General features: G+C 33.5%; 1 protein-coding gene across 2 annotated transcripts in view; it reads right to left on the minus strand.

Moving 5' to 3' along the window:
- LOC123672071 (capon-like protein) overlaps nt 1-25,355 on the minus strand; it is a 175,704-nt gene that overhangs the window by 18,587 nt on the left and 131,762 nt on the right. For both annotated transcript variants that reach the window (XM_045606053.1, XM_045606054.1), the window contains exon 5: nt 21,980-22,144. In XM_045606053.1, coding sequence (XP_045462009.1) covers nt 21,980-22,144 — 165 coding nt within the window. The remainder of the gene's footprint in view (nt 1-21,979; nt 22,145-25,355) is intronic.

Consider the following 25,355-nt stretch of genomic DNA (forward strand, 5'->3'; position numbering starts at 1 on the left):
AAAACAATGAAAGTAATAATACTAGAGTTATGAGTGAAAAACTGATTTTTTTCTAACATCTCGAAAACGAAGGTTGTTAGGCGATATGTTCATATGAACTTTTTTTTTCATGAAAAAAGTTGTTCTAGCTGACGCCAAAGTTATTGAACTAGAATCTGGACCACCTTATGCAGGGTGCTTCTAAAATTCCTTCGATTATGCCCTAAACATAGACCGGCAAACGCTTTGGTTTCGGAATACAGGGTGTTTCATTTTATGGTTCTCACGATGTTCTCTGAACATTACAGGATATCTCCTTTCGTGGGAACAAGAATATAAAAAAAAAATACTATTAATTCGGGTAAATCGAATCTTTATGAATCAGATCGGTAAAATTGACACCAAAACTATTTATTCATCACAGTCACAGCTCACCAATTTTTATAACTTTTATAATTTTGATTTTCCTGAGGATTTCAAGATAATTGTTTGATTTTTTCCTCGAAATCGGTAACAGATAGGACCAAACTATTGTTTATTATCAAACCAAAGTTCCTTTCAACATTTCTTCAAACCACCAGAGGTACCCTAAAAAAAAGTTCTGGAGGAAAAAAGCAGACATTGCTCTAGAAAAAAATCATCCTGTAGACTTATGATAACTCTAATTTGCATAGTATCTGTGGCAAATTTCAGATGAATATCTCCTAAAGTGCTGATGCTATCAGAAAAAACTCGAAAAAAATTTCAATTTAACGCTCTTTATCTCGAGAACAAAGCGTTTGTGGGTCCATGCTTATTGGACTTTTTTTAATCATCTCAGAAATGTTATCAGAAATTTTATTAAGTACGTCCAATCTAGGTCCACCCTGTAGATTTACAATCAGATTTCTTTCGATACATAAATAATAAACAAGTAACGTGATTATATCAACCAAAAAGAATTTGATAACTAGGTGAACACTTTTGCGTTGAAGATGTTATTTATGTGATCCAAGTCTGAGTTTGACACTTCAAGCCATCAAGTTTCATTTCAATTAAACTTGTGTAAACATTTTAATTTATAGATTGGTGAAGATATGAACTGTAAGGCTCTAATTTCTAAAACGTATTTCAGGATTTGGGGAAATAGGTACTGTATCTTCTTGTATCTTCTATGGTTCTGATTATGTAACCATCTTCAAATTTCTATCATACTAATGTGTCATTATTAAGGATATATTTTTAGTCGATAGTCTAATACATAATAAAAATGACGGAACATATTTTTAATGAACTGAACAAATGTAGCATTGCAGACAAACTAAATGACATATAAATATCAAGTAAAGAGGAGAGATGTCTCAACTTGGCAACAAAAAAAGTTGATATTTTATACGTTTTTCCGTATAAACAATTTCGAACCCAGCTGAACAAGACCGTCAGATATGATGCCACAATTTTGAGGTCAGATTCATAATATCAATTCTAGTTTATTTATATCGTTTCAGTTCTTATTACGAATTGGTGTGTTCATCTCCAACGCTTATAAATTGAGCACAGGAATGAAAGCCAGTAGAGTATCTCTCTATAAACAGGAAAATAAAACTACTGAATGTGAATTCCATTGTAAATGGACTCATATTTGATGCCCGAGGAATGCATCTCATAATACAAAAGAAGTTATATAGTAGAAGCATCACATTCAAATAAATACCATATTCGTTTCCATTCTCAGAAGCAAACAGGAAAGTCAAATGAAAAACATACTGAATCTCAACTGCGTCGGTTCTGTGTTCACGGAAATATTTTATGATTTTTTTATATTCTTCTTTTAATTTTTTTGAGGTTCTGGTTATGCAATCAACATGAAATTTCACAGGAGGCTTGAAATTGTCATTTTACATTGAAATTCAAATTTTCATTGCGATCGAATATCGACATTAAGAGGAAGACAAATCTTCGAACGGATCTCTGGTCGGATTTTGCCCACCTAACGGCTGCATTCGAGATTCGAATCTATCAATTTCAAGTTTCTAGATCCTTCCGTTTGAGAGTTATCTTGTATACGGACGTTAAAGCTAAGGTGTCCTCGGACAGTCTCGTCGACCGTCGCGACTTTATCAAACCAATCGCAATTCTAGTATTCGCATAGTTGGGCGGAGCAAGAATTGCGATTGGTTAGATAAAGTCGTCGAACGCGGCGGTCGACGGAAAACGTACCTTTAGTTATATAGATTTGTATTTTTGAGCGGTTCTCCTTCTCGAATAAATCGCTCTATAATGTTAGCACAATGTCTGTAATAATAATAATTTTGAGACAGACTAAGTATCAAACAATAAGGTTTGACTCCCTGATGACCAATTATGTTCAGCCGACTGGACGTGAACACGATAACTAACGAATAGAAGAATTGAAAACTTAAAATTGCAGTGCAGTCAGTTCAAGTTAATCATTCATTTTGAATACTTGGTTCGACAATAACATTATTGTCCAAGCAGGAGTAGTTGGCTTGAAATTGAAGATTACAGGTTAAAGAAGCATTATAACATAGGAAGATTTGTAGCAACAGGAATTGAAAAATCATCACAGGATGTGAATTTTCCCAAATAAAAAAATTAAATATAATTTGAAAAATACACGATTGAGACACCCTGTTTATACAGGGTGTAGCGTAAAGACCACGTCAAACCGAGGGAGAATGTAGATCAAAGGATAACCCACCTGCTATGACAAAATTCCCATTATAAAAGTCTTACCGTTTTCGAGATATTTTTTTTTTTTGAAAATAATGAATTTTTGCCCCTTTCAATAGTTTTGCCCTTACGGTTGGTACAATTTTACATCTTTCTGGTTAATTTTTTCTGTAAAATATTGCTGAAAAATGATTTTAACGTTTACATTGAAAACAACCTCCGAAAATTTTAAAGGGGGGCTATGAGAAATATTTTTATTGGAAATTTTGGTAGTGGATTATTTTGTTCATGAAGTTTAGCCCATCGTAGTGGGAAAAAAATGTACCGAGCTACTGCTGCACATTACACCAATAAATTGTCTATTTTATAGTGATTTCAAAGAGGTATCACACAAGTCATTTGTTATTCAAAGAAAAAAGAGATGGCTGTTTTTATCCAAATGGGTACGTTTCTGACAAAATCAAGTTTGTCAATTCTGTTAAGAAATCTTCGATGTTGCATTACTTAGTGAACATGGCAATATTACTCGCATAATTATTCACCTCAACGAAATTCAATTTTGCCGGCAAATTTGGAAAACATCATGCAGATCCAGATTGTTTTAATAAGATCATTTGGAGCGACGAGTCTTTCTGTACCCCAGGAAGGATACATGAATCTCCACAATTTGCATAGCTGGAATTTCATAAATCCACACGAGGTGAGAGAAGATAGATCACAATATCGGTTCAAGATCAATTTATGGACTGGAATATTTGATGGTGCAATTTTGGGCCCGATCGAACTGCGGCCATCACTGAACGCAAACAATTATTTGGAATTTTTAACCAACTATCTACATTCTCCCTCGGTTTGACGTGGTCTTTACGGGACACCCTGCAGAATAATTGTATTCTTAGTTTTATCAAAACCAAAGAAAATTTAACCAAATACTTCAGTGAAAATACACCAACAGACTGAAAATTTTGGTTGTGAGATGTATTTATTTATTTACCTACGACAAGGTTGAAATTCAGTTTGTATATAGAATTGTGTATCAATCACCCGAGTTTTTCTTCAATCGTTCCATAAATAACTTATTTTTTCTTAAATGATTTCAATTATGAAGAAACATCTGGAAATCATTTTGTGTATCAAAAAGACGTAGAAACTTTTGAGCCAAACAAATATCACAGATTGACGATAGGTGTCGGATGAATACTTGAAATACGTAAATAATCCGTTTGTGTGTGCGTCAGAACCACGTAGAAATATATGAGAAGTGAATGAATGCATTTAACGTCATTATTTTATCTTGATCAAAACCTGATCTGTTCATTAGGGAATAATTAAAGCATAACAAACCATTTCCTGATATAACACAAGAATCGATTCATCTAGAATTCAGATGAATACATTTTCCACCCCACAAAAGTTGAATTTAATTTCATTCATGCAGATATAAAAGTATGAATTTTGCTGAATTTTTTCCCCATTTATGAGGTTTACTTTGTGGCGTTAGCTTTTGATTCGAAATGTGATGTCGACAAGAAAGTTAGAGTGAGTAATGTCTGGAAATTAAATAGAATTGGTCTCTCTTGATTGGATGGAATAATAATTTTCTTTTATTTCTGTTCCCAAGAAAAATTCAACTCACTCGAGTTTTCATTATAGAGGAAACGTAACAGAGTTATATTCATGAACTAATCCTATCATATATGGCTTTATACGTCTATAATACCAAAAATGCTACGTTTCAACATGATAATCATATATTACAATGGCCTTCATGGATAGACATCACATCAATTGTTGTTTTCAATTGGTCTTCCTTGATCTATCTCTTGGACATTAGTATTCTAGTAGGTTTTCTTATGAAGCCCAAATTCTAATAATTCATCCCAATGATTTCATCTTCAATGCAAATCATTGAATATTTGACCTAAGAACAATAATCGATAAGGTAATTAAGCGCAAATGTTCAAATTGCACTCCGATACGAGTGTAAGAAAACACTTTGTACACTTATGGACTGATCTGCTCCACTTCAACTTCTGTTAATATGTTAACGCCACATGTCCTGAAAGGTGGATAGGACGTCGATGTGGTCACCGCGTTCCCCAAACTTGACACCTTCAGACTTTTTTGAGGGAATCAAGTCAAAGATTTATTTCAAAAGGATAAATTATTTAGAGGATTTACGACTAAGAATTGGAGCTGAAGTGAAGCAAATCACTTCAGGAGTGTACAAAATGTTACACTCGTATCGGTCAGTGCCACCTGGTGAACGGAGCGCAATTTAAACATTTGCTCCTAATTTCGTATTCAGTTTTTTCGGTTGAATGAAAGTTTCCTTCCAAAAAATGGCATTTTCAACTTTAACAGTGAAGGTATAATTTTCTCGAAAAAAAAAATAGGTACCTACGGTACCAATTTTTTTACACCATCAATTAGGTTTGTGCACCGTCTAATAAATCAGTGAAAAAATTGTGTATGTAGTTATTTAAACAAAAATTATGACGTCACTCTGTAAAAATTAATGATGTCATAGGTAAAATTTTAAGTCATAAACTGGTTTTAAGAACTAAGATTGACATATCCGAGCGTTTTACTTGAAAACATTAAATAAAGGAGTTCTGAATTTCGTTTTTCAATTTATCCACACATCGTAGGTAATAAAGCAAAAAAAACTGATGTAAACTGTAATCGGGGGAGAATTTTCCATATATTCATTATAATAAATATATGGAGAATTCTCCCTCCGATTCCAGACACATCTATTCGCGAAGTCACTCTTTAGACATAATGCATTACAAAAATTACAAAATAACTCTCGAATACAAATAGGAAGTACCCTAAATTACAACAATTCTCCACGGCAGAACTAACGGAAAACTTCCAGTAAAATTTCATGGAAACAAATGTGAACTACACATGAAAATTACTGCTAAAACTACGATAATATTCAATAGAAAATGCAAGAAATTCCCGTCAGATATTAGGTAACTACAGGAATTTCTTGTAAAAGCACAGGTTAAAAGCTTCAAATACAACTAACTAGTACTGTAATATATGAACGATAGTTCTTCAATTCAACGGAAAATTGCTGTTAAATCGATATTACAGTTCCGTTATGAGTAAAAAAAAACCCTGTTCTAATTTGGTGTTCATAACTAGAAATTTTTGTAGATACTGAAGTTTGAAACTTTTTTTAGTTTTTTAGATTTTAACAGGAAATTCCTGTTAAATCGAATGAAATGATTCTGTAAATAGTCATGCATATTTCGGTTTTTGTCACATTAGTATTTTCCTGTTGAAATGAACTGCAGTTTGGAATTATCACGTATAATCAACAAATATTTCTGCTGTCGCTTATAAGGGAGAATATTCCTGTAGAAATTGCCGAATTCCTGTTGTATATCCTGGTAAATTTCTTTGAGTGTACATTTTATGAATTGAGGTGTATAAATGACGAACGGCATATCGACCGTTATTAGCTGAGATAATCTATGGAGGAAATAATATAAATATTGTATGAAACTCAAAGTATTTTTGTTATAAATTTCCAAAGTTTCCGAGTAAAGTTCCCAGCACATATATGAAAATGTATAAGCAGAATGAAAAAACACCATATACTTTCATCAACGAATCTAATAATAAACAAAAATGCATCTTCTCGTGAAGATGAGCTCCAAAAATTCCTCGGAACTCCGGGAATAAACGTAAATACATAAGCTGCGGGTGATAAAACAGACATTGACTTATTTATGACTATACGTTCCCAGATGGATATCAACGAAATATGCTCCTGCAGTGGAATACAGCAATACGAGTACATACAGAATAGTTTATTGAATTGTCTCAATATAACTCCGGTAGTATATCATAACTTTCGATTGAATTATGGCTTTGAGATTAATGATCTGCTCCTCTGGTAATCGCAATCTAGTCGAAATTCGAATTGGCTGACTGATGCTCACATCATCACTGACTCGAAAACTTACAGATCAGAGAATTGCAGACCGAATGATTAGATTTGTTCATTCGACCAAGTTGTTTGAATTTATTCGAAAGTGTTCTATTGTTCCACTGGAAAAATATATATCTTGTCAGTAAAACAACCATTTGTTTTGGGAAAAACGAGGATTAACCCTATTTTTAGCAGGTTTGTAACTTTAGCGAAACGATTCGTTTTCAATCTCTCCATCGCTTCATTCTTTTCCAAATGTGAAACTAGATAATCAGTATCAAATCAAGACAGCAAATCTTGATGCTTCCGATCAGAGCCAATGGTTTTTCGAAGAGTTGATAATAATCAACATAAAATTTATAAAAAATCAAATGATATGAGCAAACCTAAAACTATAGCATAACCAGGAAGATGAATTCATCAACAAGAAAAAATATACAGGGTGGCCATTTGAAAACGAAACAGACGAGATTACAGACGAAATAAAGTTTTTCGATAGAAATGCTTGGACAGGTTGATTTCTGTTTCGAGGGGGACAACTTAAGATGTAGGTTACGGACGAATAGCGCTTCAACCCTTGCTGCTACAACCCCCACCCCCAATTTTTGAATAGGGAAGATGGGGTGAGTGATACCTCAATTTAAAGGTATTTTTATACTGATTTCAGCACAGTAATTGTTTTTTCATTTTATGCATTAGTTCTCGAAATATTCATGCGTTAGTTAGTTAGGAAGGAAGCCACAGTCATGGTTGTTTTGAAGCTCAAAATGTCGATTTTTCACAAAACACTACAAGTGCCATGAAAACACCACTTAATTTCAAATACTTAGTTAAGAATATTTCGAGAACTAATGCATAAAATGAAAAAATAATTACTGTGCTGAAATCAGTATAAAAATACCTTTCAAATGAGGTATCACTCACCTCATCTTCCCTATTCAAAATTTTGGGGTGAGGGTTGTAGTAGCAAGGGTTGAAGCGCTATGCGTCCGTAACCTACATCTTAAGTTGTCCCCCTCGAAACAGAAATCGACCTGTCCGAGCATTTCTATCGAAAAACTTTATTTCGTCTGTAATCTCGTCTGTTTCGTTTTCAAATGGCCACCCTGTATACACATCTGCAAAATTAGGGGAATGGACAAAATATCAACGGAGTTTGGAGTTCATTTTCTCTTGGAACCCTTTGACCTATTATATTTTTGAATTATAGCTTCATTCCTGGTAACATAATTGTTCAAATTCAGCCCGCAGTTGATTTGTTTTCTGTTATATAAAAGGGTGAACACTAAAATTAGATAAAAGGTTTGATTAAAACACCCTGTGGAGTGAATTGTTCCAGACGAGAATGTTTACGAACATTTGTTGCCTAACATACTCTGATTAATCTGTTTTTTTAGTAATCAAGATACCGTATTTTCATTTTCTGAGAAATTATAGCAATTTGAGTGATTTCTCAGTATACTAAAAAAATTTTTTTCATTTCATAAAAATATTCAACTTTTTTTATTTTATTGATACAATGAACTTTTTCATCAATATAATAAATCCCTGTTCATCAATATTACGATTCTTAAATTGATGCTGAGTGTTCTTCGTTTCGAAGATATATTCATTATTTGATAGAAGAACTTTTTTCATTAAATGCTTCGAATCGTACATTAACAAATTTAAATTTCAATGAACAGTAATGCATCATTGATACAGAGTGCAACCGTTTGAAAAATGAACTGAGCATTATAATAATGAACATTTCATTGGTTTAATGGAAGTTGTTCATGATTCGAAAAAAACAATTCATCAATATGATGAACGACATTTTGTTTGAAAATGATATCTGAATTCATCAATACAATTAACTTTTTCATGAAATTTATGTACACTTTTGGTTTGTTGTATCAATTGGAATGAACATAAAGAGCTTTGCGATTCAAAACATTAACTTCTCGTTCAACAACGCTACCATATGAAGTTCTGTAATTTATTTCAAAACTAAGATATCGCAAATAATAAAAGAAAAAATGCTCAGACAAGTTGACGCAATATTTGAGTGTTTGTGAACATTCTTGTCTGTCAAAAATCACTTCACTGAATAAAAACTTACTTCCTATTGTTTTTGTTCTTTCCTTGTACATCACAAAAAAAAAGTAAATGAGGACGGCATCTAAACAACTATATTCCCGAGGAAAATCAAGCTACAATTCGAGAAAATTAATGCTTAAATTGGCCAAAGAGTTCAAGATAAAATGAATTACAAACTTCGTTCAGATTTTCTTCGTTCCCCCTAATTTTGCCGGTATGAATATAATGATGAACCAAAATCTCAACCATCCATATGGCTAAATAAGGTTTCAGTTTGTAGATTGAGGCGGAATAAGAAAAATTGTATGAAAATGCAACAATTTCGAAGCGTACGTCAGTATTCATTTTAATTAATTCATTATGTTTATTTTGAGCAAACATTATTATTATCATATATTATTTATTTATTAACTTATTTATTTTTTTGAACTGGTAGTTTTGGATAATTTTTTTTCCGTTTTGGTTGATTTAATAATTTTCTCATTGCTAAAATAATTGTATTTCTTGTGTAATAATAGGAAATATTTATATTGAAAAACTTTTATCGATAAACTAATCTAAGTATATATAAAACCGCTTGCACATATACGTCAAACTATAAACGTAAAATCACAGCCCAAACGGGACCATCTAGAGCAAAAATGACAAGAATAAGACCCCCCTCAAAATCGTCTGGAGATCCCGGGAAAAATCCCAAACCTTCGATTCTCCCCGCGGTTTTCGAGTATACGGGGTGTTTCGGATCATTTTGACATTTCAAGTCCCATATTTCTGTGGTATCTGTGGACAATTTGGCTGTCAGTGTCATGTTAATAATAAATATTCCATTTCGATATAATGAAAGTTCTTGAAAAAGTTTGCAGTTTCCAAAATTGTTATTCAATATTTAAATAAATGCCGACAGATAAAATGCAAAGTTTTCGGCGAATCGAAAATTCGATAGATATTTGTCAAAATTTGGAAATGAACATTGATATCATCGAATGCATTTTCCTCAATTCAGGTTTGTTTTAAGTGTTTGTATCATTCAATTGGATATGAATGTTACTTTATTTCAGGAATTTTTCGTTTATTTTCCACAAACTATAAAACTACATTCTCTTTCGTGAGAATTTGAATCTATTGCGACAAAAGATGGAACTACAAAAGAGAACAGAAGCTTCATCTGATCATGTATTAAACAGATAGAAAAACTCCTTATAGATAATTCACAATTGGCTTTATTACTGGAAAAAGAGCCAAGTTAGTCAGATGACATTCAAAAATTTCCATGTGTTTTTTGAATATCTAAAATATACACTTTTACGACTGAAGAGTGCAAAAATATAAGTGACCTATCAGTTTTTGAAGAATTTGAGTGCAGTGCTGTTGAATTTATAATGAAGAAATCAAATCGTTGTGAAATCTTTCATACGAATAATTTCAACCATATATACCCTGTTATATTATCATAATATTATTTGTCGTTCAACTGAAACCTTGGAAATTAAGAGACTCTCAAATTTATAACCCGATTTCTCAAAAAGGTTCTACCTAGATATTAAATTTGCTTATGAGGTAACATAAGCCATGGGTATTCGAAAGGCAAGTCTATTCATTCTGTCTCTTTTCAGGTTGTTCATTTATAGCTATACTATATACATATATAAAATCAGTTCGAATTTTTCACTTGAATTACTAGTCAAAATGTTACAACAGAAATAAAATTTGAAGGATCATTCAGTATATGAAGAATTTTGACATGGCAGTTACTTTCGAAATTGGTATGAATTTTCCAGCAATTCAATGTAGGTATAAAATACTTTATACTTGCATCTTGAAATGAATTTTGCACTTTTTCAGTGTTCAATAATGAGATAATTATTAAATTGACTCAAGAGATTAACAGAGTATGCTTTATCAGGATTAGTTAATACTGCTAAAGACGTTAATAAACCTATTAATTTCTTATATGGTTCATCATTACAACTCTCTTTTGTTGAATCAAATTTCAATTAAGTTTTCAAAGGAGTTTTCATATGTTTACAATTAGACATGCTGAATTATTGCAATACATACTTGAAGAATATAAACAATTACTATACTACCTTTTTCATAATTTCTAGTGATATTCATCCCTAAACATTTTTAGCTTTCCCTGAATTCTTTATGATGAAATTATCACTTAAATTTTCTATCAGATATATTCATTCAGAATTAACATTTGTTAAAACAAAAAAGTCATCCACGTACAATGCAACAACAGTTAGCAAGTTATTTTTTGATTTTATGTAAATACAATGCTCAATTGTTGATCTTTTTTAACTTATATCTGTCAAAATTTCATTTACTATATATATTTCCCTGTTCAATTTACTTCTGAGTAAAACCCAGAGCTACAAGCTTGCTCTATAACGTAACGAACCATCACGATTAAGCTTTAATTCAGCTGTCCTCCACTGAATCAGAATTATCTAGTGAAATTTCTATATCATCTCTTATCTATGATCACTACATCTCGACTGGTATTAATGAAATTGTTACCTGTATCCCTTTGATCATTCACCAGAACCCACAAAAATCATTTTTGTCCATATACCTTCAAGAAGAGTATGCAAAATTCATCGATACAATTTTCAGATTCTAAAAACGCCTTAGTTCTTCAGGAATGTCCAATTGGTCTTTCAATATTATAAATTATGGAAAATAACCTACTATTAACCAAATTTTTAGATTTCAAAAGGTGTCCTTCCTTGTATTTCTTAATAAATTATGAAATGGAAGAATAATTTGTTGCTCAACTGAAAAAAGTATTGATGAACCTCGGAAATGAGGGACTTCTCATAACCTGATTTCTCAAAGATGTTACTGATATTATTATGATTGCTTGTAAGGCAACATTAGCCATGGGTTTTTGAAAGGTAGATCTATTCATTCTGCCCCTTTTTAGTTTATTATAGCTATACTGAATATCCCTAAAACAAAATGTCACTGTAGGTCTTTTCATAGATCTTATCGAATGATTATGTAAATTCAATATTTGTCAAAACTGAAAATAAACATTGAATGCAGTTTCTTTTTCAGGTATTATTTCTATTGACTGATAATAACTCTCACATTTTGATTATGCATTTTTCCCAAATTTTTCAAAGAAGAAAGGAATTGCCATTTCTAGAGAAATGAGAATTTCAGATTTCAAAATGTCTAATTACTACTTCGAATATATATACACCCTATATAATTGTTGATCAAATATTGTGTATTTCTTTACAAATTAGTTAATAATTTGAAGCTTTAATCTCAATTTTCAGACTTGAATTGGTCCAACATCTCTAGATACTTCAAATTGATATTCGACAAATAAATATCCTGTATAATTATTCATCCAAACGAAAATAATCCATCTTCTGAAAAGAAAAACAATGTTTACTATATAGAATTAATTTTAATAATGATTCAAAAGTGATGAAATTTCGCAGACTTACATATTTTGGGTCTTAGATCACGAATCCGCTGTCATAAATTCATTAATTCAGCTAGTTTTTTTTTTTTAATTGTGAAATTGGCCTAATGAAGGTGAGGTTATCCACATTAATAGCTAGTTTTCTTGTATTTTATTAACTGATTCTCGTTAGAAATGATTAATTAATCACATTTCAAGCTTTCCCTGGAATAAAAATGCCTTTTTTTCGTCAAAATCGATGATTTTATCGATTGTTTATATATGGCGGCGGCCATCATGTTTAATACGTAACGTCTGTCAGATGCATAGACCTAATATTAGGTCTAATAATCTAATAATCTGCAACGTTGCCTGTATGCCAGATCTTGATGGGATCGGTTTTTTACTTGGTGGAAATTCATATTAATAGATAAACTGTATGGAAACTCATAATTTTCGCACAGCTATTCGAGCAGAAAATTCGGCAAGTTTATTTTCGAAATGAATAAATGGTAGTTCATATGGTGTTATTCTGGTTTTTTCGATATTGGCATCGGATTCAGTTTAGTACTCCTGAACATATACAGGGACATTGATGTTGACGAGGACGCTGTGATTACAAGGTTTTCAAAGGGTTCACAGACCAAATTTGATGTTGTGTTATACTTGCCAATTGTCTTCTTTTTTTTCATATGAAACAATAGATTTACAATTTTTTTTTAATTTCTACCTGAATAGATAAGACCGTGATAAGTAAATAAATATATTACAATATAACAAATACATAAGCGTACAAATTTTTTTACCGAAATTTGAGGCTTTATTGTAAATATACATTTGGTTATACATTTATGATTCGAAATATTGCCCATCGCTGGTCACTTTACTTTCTCACTTCTTTCGAGCAGCGTACGAATTGAAAAAACTGGTCATCTTTTGAAGCGAACCACGAATCGATCCAAGTTTTTAATTCTTCATAAGATAGGAAGTGCTGGTCAGCCAGGCTGTGTGCTATTGATCGAAACAAGTGATAGTCCGAGGAAGCAACGTCTGGAGAATACGTCGGGTGGGGTAGGAATTCCCATTTCAACTTTTTCAAGTATATCTTGACTTTCGCAACATGGAGTCGATCATTGTCATGCAGTAAAATCCATTCATCTACTCTCTCGTCGTATTGCGGCGGTTTGTCTCTCAATGCTCGACACAAACGCATTGATTGCGTTCGATAACGATCGCCTGTGATCGTTTCAGTCGGTTTTAACAACTCATAATACACTACGCCGAGCTGGTCCCACCAAATACTGAGCATGACCTTAGAACCGAGAATATTCGGTTTAGCCGTCGACGTGGAAGCATGGCCGGGATATCCACATGATTTTATGTGCTTGGGATTATCGTAATGATCTGTTTTCAGACAGACTAGCAATAATACTCTATGACCATAGAAATTTAAATATCTAATTACTTTACATGTGACAGGTATTTTCATTATCAAAGCTTCACTAATTTGATTTCACGAATTGAATTTCCGATATTCAAATGACAAAATTCTGGATATACTTTTCTCTAATTATGTGGCAAATCAGTTCTTTCCGGCACATTTTGTGGAACAAAATAGACTGGAACGGATTTATCTATTATTTGTCAAATTTGTGATACAGAAAACTGTTCTACCAACCAACATTTTTCAATGCAAAAATCACTAATTGATATTTATGGAAATTTCCGTCAATTTCAATAAAAAGGCAGTGAATTCGGGAACATAATGTTTAAAACTCGTACAGAAGGCTCATTCTACCACTCGGTCATTCTGAACTCTTGGAAGAATATCAATAAGTTCTGCACTTGTATTATAAATATCTAATTCCATATTCACGATGAATGCAATAGAATTATTGGTAGAACTCATCAAATTTTAAATCAGAAATTTCCTCATCTACTTGAAAGGATGTTGCATACTTCATGAATATCCATTATACTGGATGGAGTACTTACCTAGAAGAAAAAAACCTCTACCTACCAAATGAAATAAAATCATGCAGGACTCCTGTGTGCCAATTCTATTCATATGAAAAAGCGGTAGAATACATTTTATGAATTCAGGAAAAAATCAGCGTGGTGATGAAAAGGGAGTAACAGAAAGTTTGAAACATCCTTCCGAATTATCTTCTCGTCAATTGGTGGTAAATGTGGATATTTCTGATTGAATGCTCGACAAGTTCTCGAAACAATTCTGTTGCATTCACCGTGGATATGGAATAGATCCAGAATTTCATTATTTGAATAACGGGGATTCATATCATCAAATTATAATCTACTAGATTCAATAATGAGTACACCTGTCACTTTGAAATAATTGAATATTTGAAACGCACTCTAGAAACAGATTGAATGAAATTGACCCTACGTATAACATAAATTCATAAAATCTGGAATAACTCTTGAATTATTGAATTTGAGAGCATAATCATGTTTGAACACTACCCTTATTTTTACCATAGAATTCAACGAAATCACAAAAAAATAGGGTTCTGATTTGAAAATCGAAAGTTATGATCAAATTTTGTTCACAATTTTTGGCACAATATTTGAAACACCCTGTGATGATATTTTTCAAATTCAAGATATGCACGATATTCCAACATCATTCTAGTTTGTGAAAGTGAGTTGAGTATACGCATAGGATATTCACAGTGAAAATAATTCACGTGATAGTGACTATGGAAATTCTCTCTTTTTTACGGTTTTTTCTTAATATTTTGAAAACTATGAGAACTAACGCAATAATTTTAGCAGAGAGTAATTGAGAATGGAAATCTTTATAATATCTGAGACACAAAATGAAAGAAAATGTTTTTTTCGAAGAATTTTTTTTTTAATTCTTGTATAACCGGAAGTGCCAGAACTTCTAAGATATTTCAGCTGAATAGGTCATCATGAACAATGTCATATTCTGAATTTTCAGATTTCAAATCGGCCCCGTTCTCCAGAAACGTCTAATAGGCCTTCGAAATTGAAACACCCTGTATAAATATTCATATAAATATCTAAATATAAATATTTTTGAGAGGTTAAGCTCGATATCGGTGTAATCTGGGATTTGGTCCCATAGAAAAACTCGAAACCCTTAACGGCGAACCCCCTCAAAATTTAAGGCTAGGACCGCCCTTGGTTTGTCGTCATGGAAAGTTATTTGCATCAAATATTTTCATGTGAGCAAGGGCGAACCGGTATGTTCTAGGAAAGAAGTCTTATAGAATTCTACCCTAGAATCAGCATAGGATACCGAGTGAATCGTCTAAAATCAGCTAACGATACATGGTTTCCGAAAAAAATCTTTTATTTTCTAGAGGGATACCCAGTGAAGGATCTACCGGCATAGTGACGGGGTCCAAGGGGCGGAGCCCCTTCGGCGAGCAGAGCGAGTTTGAATTCTAAAACTTTTCATTCATATTTGCCGTACTCGTAAGAATTTACACAAAAACAGTATAGTGATTAGTGGATAAATAACTGGAACCAGGAACAAGCTCACACACTAAATGCACTCGATCAGTGACTAGATTAATTTTGCAATTAGCTATCAGCTGGAAGAACAGTGATCACGTGATTTCATTGAAGGGTAGCAGCCTCTATTTATTTATTCAGCTCCAAATTGGTAGTTACATTTCCTCCGTTCGTCCATGTATGTAATCCATAAAGCGAAGTCTCCAATTAGCGGCAAAATCAAAGGGGGTTGACAGAAATGTTTCATCTCGTGTGGATTATTTGAAAAAAACCGAAAAAATTCCAGATTACGCTCGGACGGTCTGTTTAGTATCTAGTTTTGGCCGCCCAGCTTCTGTATCGTCTGTATTAGCGCAATCATAAATCAAAGTTGTTTTTCGCTTCCGCATATTATCATTCCACTCAAACGAACTGCATAGATTTTGTGGGTCCGTGTTCTACGAGATCCAAGCGCGCGTTTCCTGCTCTGATGCGCCATGGTGTATAATAAAAAAAATCTGTACGATCCTCTTGAAATTTGTTATGAATATTCGAGTGGCTATTCTACATATATACAAACTAAATTTCAACCCACTCGGATCTGTTGTTATGGAAATATTGAGTATTTTCTGCGAAAATCTGCTTGAATATTCTATGTTGTTGTAGCGATGAACACAATCACGGTTACCATAAACGGAAAAAATACAACAAGGTTTTATGGACGTGAATTTGATATTTTTCAGAAAATTAATTCACCAAGAATTAATTAGTTTGAAACTGAGTAAAGTTTTTTTTAATTCAGAAGCAAATGTGTGTTATAAATGAATTTCGCATTTCTAATTAATGGATAAAGATATTATAATAATTAACACTAAATTTGGCATAAAGCTTGAAATTACATATCTACAAGCAAAATTTTCGTTTATCATGACTGAAATATAATTTTTTTCTTTATTCAATAGGAATTTAGTTCTTTTTTAGAAGAGATCAATAGAAAATTTGATAGTACGAAGCCTATAAGTGTTGTTTCTATATTCTTCTATTTTTTCTGGTTCTGATTAAGTGATCAACATAAAATTATGCATCAAGCTTGATAATATCCTTTTTCATTAAATGCAAAATTACCGGTCAGGCCATATATTCACCATTAGTGAAAAATACAGACATTTTGACAATACAGAAGTATGTTCAAGGATGAGATTAATTTTATACATTCCTCCTATCTCAAAAGAATTCATTATTAATGTCAAACTGCAGGGTTTAAAGCCAAAGCTTTGCCACTCTAATGAAAAAGTTGAAAATTATAACTAGAACATACTGTAAATGTGTTAAAGATATTGTTTTATCGCTGTGCTAATATGACAGTTCAAATTACATCATTTTATGTTGTGAAATTTTCGTGAAATTAATTTTCCAAATTATATTAATGGGTTTTTCCGTTTTAAAATTCATGGAAAATGCTTTTATACTACTAGGAAGTTATTTTTTATCTTATACAATACCTTACAAACAACATTTAGATAGTAATCACATGTTATGTTACATTAGGTTAACATGAAATGGCTCAATAAATAAATTTTCTATTCGAGAATAAAGTTTTTTTCTAATTCGATTCGGATTTCGGGTGTTCCTAAATTGGAGTTTCAAATGAAAATGACAGATTCCTCGGATCATTTCGAAGAAAAAAGTTCTGTAAATATGTACCCGCAAACTATCTGTTTTCGAAATACAGTTTGATTTTTTCAAGTTCGTTTCTCTTATCGTACCTTCCCTTCACAAGATATTCAACTTAAATTCCACCTAAATATTCCAATTTAAAATTGTCATAATTATGTGATATGCATATTTTGAAATAAAATCTACAGTGCCGTCTCCTTTACCCTACAACTTTTTTTTTTGTGGACCAAAAATGTGAAACGAAGCTTTGGTCCAATACTATAATTTTTAGGTTCTTGTAGTTTTGTCGTATCTGCTACCTATTTCAAGAGGACAATTATAAACAAAACTATATTTTTCCCCAGAAAAATTCAAATTATTATGAAGACCCAGTTAGTAAGCTGTGGAGAATAAATTAATTATAAGTTTTGGTACGTATTTATCCAATCTATTGCGAAGATTAAGAAAGTTGAAGTGCTATGATCATAACACAAAATAGGACTACAAGGAACAACCTGTATCTCGAAAACAAAGCGTATGAGAGTTCATGTTTGTAGGACTTCTTTTTCTCAAAATTACAAAAGGAATCTTTCATTTTCCTTTGTACCTCCAATTCAGGAACATCTTGTATAAGGATACCTACTTATCAAAAGGAAAGAATTTAGCAACATTTTCGATGATAATCGTTCTATTTTAGTTTTTTCCATCTGCAATAAAACCAATATTGGGCGATTTCACTATCTGGATAGGGAACCACTCTGTTATACAGGGGGCCACTTTTTCAATGGGATTGTATTGGTAACTATTAAACCATAAGAGTTAGAAGGTCGGTCAAATGGAGAAAAAGTTGCATGCATAGAAGCATTATCAAGCCGTTCAAGCAAATCGAGATTATCAGGCCGGTTTTTGAGATATGATAAGAAAAGTAAATTCTGTCATTTTGATTTTCTTTTTCCACTTTATTTCAAATATTATCAAAAAATGTTACAGGAATTTTTTATTCGACAGTAAATTGTTCTCAATTTGACGTAATCAGATTTCGTATCCAACGTTTCGTGCTCTCTGGGCCACCCTCAACCTCATTTTTTTCAATACGGACCTGTATATTTTATGACACTTTTCGAAATAACTTTTAACGCTGAATTCAACGATATGAGGTTGAGGGTGGCCCAGAGAGCACGAAACGTTGGATACGAAATCTGATTACGTCAAATTGAGAACAATTTTCTGTCGAATAAAAAATTCCTGTAACATTTTTTGATAATATTCGAAATAAAGTGGGAAAAAATGAAAAATCAAAATGACAGAATTTACTTTTCTTATCATATCTCAAAAACCGGCCTGATAATCTCGATTTGCTTGAACGGCTTGATAATGCTTCTATGCATGCAACTTTTTCTCCATTTGACCGACCTTCTAACTCTTATGGTTTAAAAGTTACCAATACAATCCCATTGAAAAAGTGGCCACCCTGTAGATACATATATGTTGAGCTAAAATTAACATAGAACTTTTAGAAACTGATTTTGGGTTTGAATGTATGAAAGCACTTGATTTCACTCCAAGGCTTTCTTAGGATTTTTTCATTATTTCATGTACTAATCCACAAAATTTGATAATAATATATTAACAGTATTCGTATGTTTATTCACAATGTCATTAAAATCATCGATCAGTATAGAACTAACCAGAGGACAATGAAATCAAAACCTCTGTTCGTAGAACTTATTGAAAGAAAGTAAAATTGCATTAATTTTAGAAATTAAATAAGAAATGAGAGATTCTTTTTGAGAACACCGTAAAACTTCGTTTCAACCTAATTTTCGAAACGAAATTAAATTGTCATCGAGAAAGTTTCATCACATTATTGAATAAGTAAATTGCCAACAGAGTTAAACTCTATAAACCTTCTTAATTTGTACAATCTGTAGCAATTAACAGAAAACCTTAAGTACTGCTGGCGCTTTCGCCAATTTGTTGTGTGGATTCAGTAACAAAGTTTGGAAACGTGAATTGAGTCAATTCTACAGGCTACATCCGACGAAAGCTTTCAGGGTGTGAATATCGAATTTGAATATTCTTATATTCCAGGCTAGGCACGTTCTCTCAAACTTATGTGGATTAACTCCTTCCATTTTCCGGTTCAGATTGAAATTGAAAAAGAAATGGAACGTATAAAAAAACAAATGTCGATAGCAAGAGAAAATGAAGTCTGTGCAGGTGGTGGGGAACCATGCAACTATTGTATGTTTTCTGTTCTAGAATTGATGTTTCTGAGCGCTTGTTTTCGGAACAAGTTCTCACATTCGATCAGTTCTATAATTTCGGCACAATGTCTCTAATTTTAGAATATTGAGCCGGGAATGGTAACGAAAGATTAACCAATAACAACCCTGCAGACCACATATACTTATATGTGGTTTTCAAGGGCGCAATTAGAGCATGAATGACGAGCACTCAAAAGCTCATGACCTTATGTCAGTGTTTTCTCATTTTTTATATTTAATTAACTATAAATATATAATTTTACTATAACATTTATTGCTCCTTTCTGGTTGTGTTCTTTTTTGTTTTCAGATTTAACCGTAATAAATATATGCATTGTCAACTTCTGGTGGAGAGGAAAAATACAACTATCTGCTGCAGGAGAACTCGAAAGATTTCGGAGACATTGAAAGAATATCGGGAGAAATAGCATCCTAAATAATTTCATAAAAATTTGGTCAATTTTAACGGGTATATACCAATTATAACAGGTATATAACTTTATGTTGGCATTACTATTCGAGATGGCGACCGATTTAACAGCTGTCAAGTGATTTATTCTCAGGTTGGTTTGGCAATTCATCATGAATAGAGTAACGCCTGAACAACGCTTGCGAACAGTGCAATTTTATTTCGAAAAAAATGGTTCTGTGGGGAATACGTATCGCGCACTACGTCCATTTTCTTTTGTTTAGCGATGAAGCGCACTTCTGGTTGAATGGCTACGTCAACAAACAAAACTGCCGCATTTGGAGTGAAGCTAATCCTCAAGTGTATGTCGAAACACCGTTACATCCAGAAAAACTGACTGTTTGGTGCGCTTTATGGGCTGGTGGAATCATTGGTCCGTACTTCTTCATGATGATGGCCGGAACGGTACAGTCAATGGTGATCGGTATAGAGCCATGATTACTTACTTTTTCATTCCTGAATTGAACAACCGTGATGTCCAGGAGCTGTGGTTTCAACAAGACGGCGCAACATGTCACACAGCTCGTGCCACAATCGATTTATTGAAAGACACGTTTGGTGACCGCCTAATTTCACGTTTTGGACCTGTGAATTGGCCTCCAAGATCTTGTGATTTAACACCGCTAGACTACTTTCTGTGGGGCTATGTAAAGTCATTGGTCTATGCGGATAAGCCACAAACCCTTGACCATTTGGAAGACAACATTCGCCGTGTTACTGCCGATATACAGCCACAAATGTTGGAAAAAGTAATCGAAAATTGGCCGTCCAGATTGGACTACATCCGAGCCAGCCGTGGCGGTCATATGCCAGAAATCATATCTAAAATGTAATGCCACAAGAGTATCTTGCGGATAGATAAAATTCATGTCAATCGAATAATCCATCGTTGTTTTATTGCAATTTGAAGTTCTATAGCTTTAAAAAAAACACCCTTTATATTGATCATATTCGATTGATTTTATGTATACAGCATTGGCAACGATGTCTTGAAATTGATATCAGTTTATCTGAATTCTGATAGCAGAGAGATTCTAAATGGACGTTCTTGTTTGTGGAAGAGAACCGGGAAAAATATTGTCGCTCTCCGTTTGACTTTCTTTATTTCTTTTTAACACGAAGACATTATATCCCAAGGTAAGGGTTTGCCAGAACTTCTTCTTGCCCCTTTTTGTACAGGGTCCGGCAAAAAAACCTCCCTGATTTCAATAGGCATTTGCAAAAAGAATAAGAAACATATAGAACAATTACTTATATTTGTGAATAGCCTATATGATGCCATTTTACATCACTTAGTACACTTTACTTGGTTTTGAAAATTATGTCTGATAAATGATGTCCCCCATTGTTAAGACATTCACGAAGTCTTTCCCTGAAGTTGTCCATAGTTCTTCGGAAGCCTTGGAATGGCTGCCACTTCCTGCCTAATGGCATCTTTTAGTTCTTGCAGAGTTCTGGGACGATGTTTGTACACTTCAGCCTTTAGGTACCCCCACAGAAAGAAATCACAAGGTGATAAGTCGGGTGACCTTGGGGGCCAGGAAATGTCATGAATGTCTTAACAATGGGGGACATCATTTATCAGACATAATTTTCAAAACCAAGTAAAGTGTACTAAGTGATGTAAAATGGCATCATATAGGCTATTCACAAATATAAGTAATTGTTCTATATGTTTCTTATTCTTTCTGCAAATGCCTATTGAAATCAGGGAGGCTTTTTTGCCGGACCCTGTAATAGGACGCAGTCAATTCTGTCATCTGCCTTGTGAAGCTTAGGTTTGTATAGGTATACATATTTTTCTCATGTAGAATGGCTACACAGGCAGTTAATTTTATTTCGAAAGAGCAAACAGGTAAACATCCCTTACTGGAAAATTACAAATATTGTGTCGATCTGTCCGAAGATCGATCGCTAAAAATCCAACGAAACTTGTCTAATTTGCGTAAATGTCAACATTTCTCCTAGTCATCCTAACATTATCCCTTCGATCATGTACTCACCTTTTTACTACTCTTGAACACAGCACATTTAAACACATTGGAAGATCCCTCCCTCGCTATATAGCTGAAGATCTTCATGTCCTGGGAATCGTGCGACACGTAGAAGATCCTGTAGATGGGGTGGGAGAGCAGGGTGGTTTTACCGTCGTCCTGCCACTGTTTCCGCTGGAAAACATAATAAGAGATCAATAACCCGGAACATTTCTTTCATGTGGAAGCCACCGGGGAAATTACACAGCGACGAACGAGGTGGCTTTGATTCGGCTCTCGAGGGCGTCATCCCATCCACGGAAAAGGTGAACGGTTGGCCCGCAGGAGTCCAATCTACGCGAAAAAAGAAGAAGGGGATGAAAGGACGGGAGCGAGCCGATTCAATGAATAGGGCCTATGATTTAGTTAGTCGAGATGTTGCGGGTGTTCCTTAGGGAGGAATTGGTGGAGATGAAGACGCGTTGTTTGCGCGCCGAGCTCATTTTGGATGATAATTAGGAACGATTCGAACTGTTTCTCGGTCCTAAAACGCTCGGGGAAGGTTCTCGATTGGTTTGAATGGAATCGTTTTTCTCTTCTAGCAGTCTTCGTTGGTTTTGGGTTATAAGGTATTCATCATTCATCATCATGAAAAAGTCCTATAGTTCCACAATCAAGAATGTGGGAGCACAGGACTTTTTTCTCTCTTTCATCATTATATTGTATTTGTGCATTCAATTTTCATTACTTTGATTCTGTCATTTTTACATTTGAAAATCATGCATCTAATTATACATGTTGCCCCAAGTTCGACACTCTGCATTTTTAAAAGGATCGATATAGAACATCAATAAGAACATTTTGATTGAAGAAAAATTAGAGTTTTTACCCGCAGAATGCATTTTAAACAACTCTGAACAACTTAGCAGTACCCGCAAAAGCTCAACTTTTATAATTCTTATGCAACCTTGATGAAATATGGGCAGTAGATGATTACATATGAATTTCATAGTTTTATAAAACAAACAAGGGATTTCTTGACGCACAGCATTTGATTTGAGGGTTTACTGACTTGATTTTGATGAAATTTGAAATGGTAATTCAGGTTATGTGGAAAACAGCTTCGACATCTATAATTCTGCTTCCATTCTATTGAAATTCGGTATGGGTATTTGGTGCGTAGAATTTAAATGCTCTATAATATACACTGCGCCGAGCACATGCGTAAAAGTAAAACTATCTGGATCTCAATACATATTTTGGCTTCTATGCTTCAATCTAGATGAAATTTTTTATGTCTAACCACAAATGATTTTGCATCAGGAAAAGCTTTTCTGGGTGTGTAGTGCTCAAGCTAAAATGTAGAATTTTTGGGACCTTACTATTTCTCGTTCTACTGCCCCGATTATAATGAAAGTTGATTGGAGGATTGAAAGTGTCTGCATACAAATTTAATCAATAGAAGAAGCATTGTGCCACATAAATTGGCAGGTGAACGGTTGGTCGAAGGAGTCCACTCAACGAAAATTTTTGTAACACCCTCATAATTCTCATCAGATTTTGATGAAATTTGGTAGGAGTCCAATCTACGCGAAAAAAGGAAAAAAAGGATGAAAGGACGAGAGCGAGCCGATTCAATGAATAGGGCCTATGATTTAGTTAGTCGAGATGTTGCGGGTGTTCCTTTGGGAGGAATTGGTGAGAATGAAGACGCGTTGTTTGCGCGCCGAGCTCATTTTGGATGATAATTAGGAACGATTCGAACTGTTTATCGGTCCTAAAACGTTCGGGGAAGATTTTCGATTGGTTTGAATGGAATCGGTTTTCTCTTCTAGGACTCTCCGTTGGTTTTGAGTTATATTGTATTTGGGAATTCAATTTTTTTCATATGAATCTTTTATTTAAATATTTGAAAATCTGGATCTAAATATACTTGTTGCCCCAAGTTCGACACTCTGTATATTTAGGAGGATCAATATGGAACAGCAATACATTTTGATTCCGAGTTTGTCGAAGGTATAAGAAACATACTTTGTTATCACCATAGAGTAATAAACATGAAAAGAGGGAGCAATTTTTACATGTCCCCAACATGGTTAGATGACTTTATCGGATTGTGATATATTTTCAAATCCCCAATCTTCATTATGAATGTATATCATATTGAATTAAATATATTCATTTGAGTGATTCCAGATTAAATATGCAAATTTCAATATTTGGAATTCTATATTTTCCCTAATTGTTGAATTTATACTGAACAGAATATTTATTATCTGCTGAAATCCAAGGTTTGGCAACTATTGCGCTCCTAGTGTCATCGGTTGTTTCACGTTGTTTGGGGAGCTTGAAGTTTGTTTTCTAAATTTCTGATATATTTAGGTATTTAATATTTATCTCATTATATTTCGAGTTAATATGAAACGTTCTATGGGATATAAGAAGTATTTTCTTCTTGGAGAAACCCGCGAATTGAGTGAAATGACGTATCACTGATATGTTTTCATTTTCGCGCATCCAACGTCAAATTTGATCATCTTGGAGACAAAATTCGTTTACTGAAAATGATGTATGCTCCCTCTATCTATGTTCATTACTCTAAGATTATCACTCTGCGATGCAAAAAATTTAGAATTTTCAACCGCAAAATGCATTTTACACAATTCTGAACAACATTGGTTACGTGTCTGTTTGTGCGTATATGCCCGCAAAATTATATTATAAAAGTTAAGGAACTTTTATAATTCTTATCCGATCTTGATGAAATTTGGTACCTAATGGTATCATATTTGGGCAGGAGATGGTTAAATACGAATTTCATTGTTTTATAAAACAAACAGAGAATTTCTGGAACCAAATATTTGGGGGTCTACTGACTCGATTTTGATGAAAATTTATAAGGTTATTCAGGTTATGTGAAAAACAGCTTCAACATCTATAATTCTACTTCCATTTTAATGAAATTTGGTCTGGGTGTTGTATTTGGTGTGTAGAATTTTAAGTGCTATATAATATACGCAGCGTCATGCACATGCGTAAAAGTGAAACTATCTGGATCTCATTATTTAGACTTTTGGAAATTTTTTATGTCTAACCGCAAATGGCGTTGCAGGGAAAGCTTTTCTGGGTGCGTAGTGCTCAAGCTAAAATGTAAAATTTTTGAAACCTTACTATTTCTCGTTCTACTGGCCCGATTTTGATGAAATTTGATCGACTGGATTGAAAGTGTCTGCATCGAAATTCAATCAATAGAAGAAGAATTGTGCCACATAAATTGGCAGGTGAACTGTTGGTCGAAGGAGTCCACTGAAATTTTTGTAACAGCCTCAACTTTTGAAATTCCCATGAGATTTTGATGAAATTTGGTAGGAGTCCAATATAAGCGTAAAAAGGGAAAAAAGGATGA

Source organism: Harmonia axyridis, chromosome 2, assembly GCF_914767665.1.
Source record: "Harmonia axyridis chromosome 2, icHarAxyr1.1, whole genome shotgun sequence".
Classification (NCBI taxonomy): Eukaryota; Metazoa; Arthropoda; class Insecta; order Coleoptera; family Coccinellidae; genus Harmonia; species Harmonia axyridis.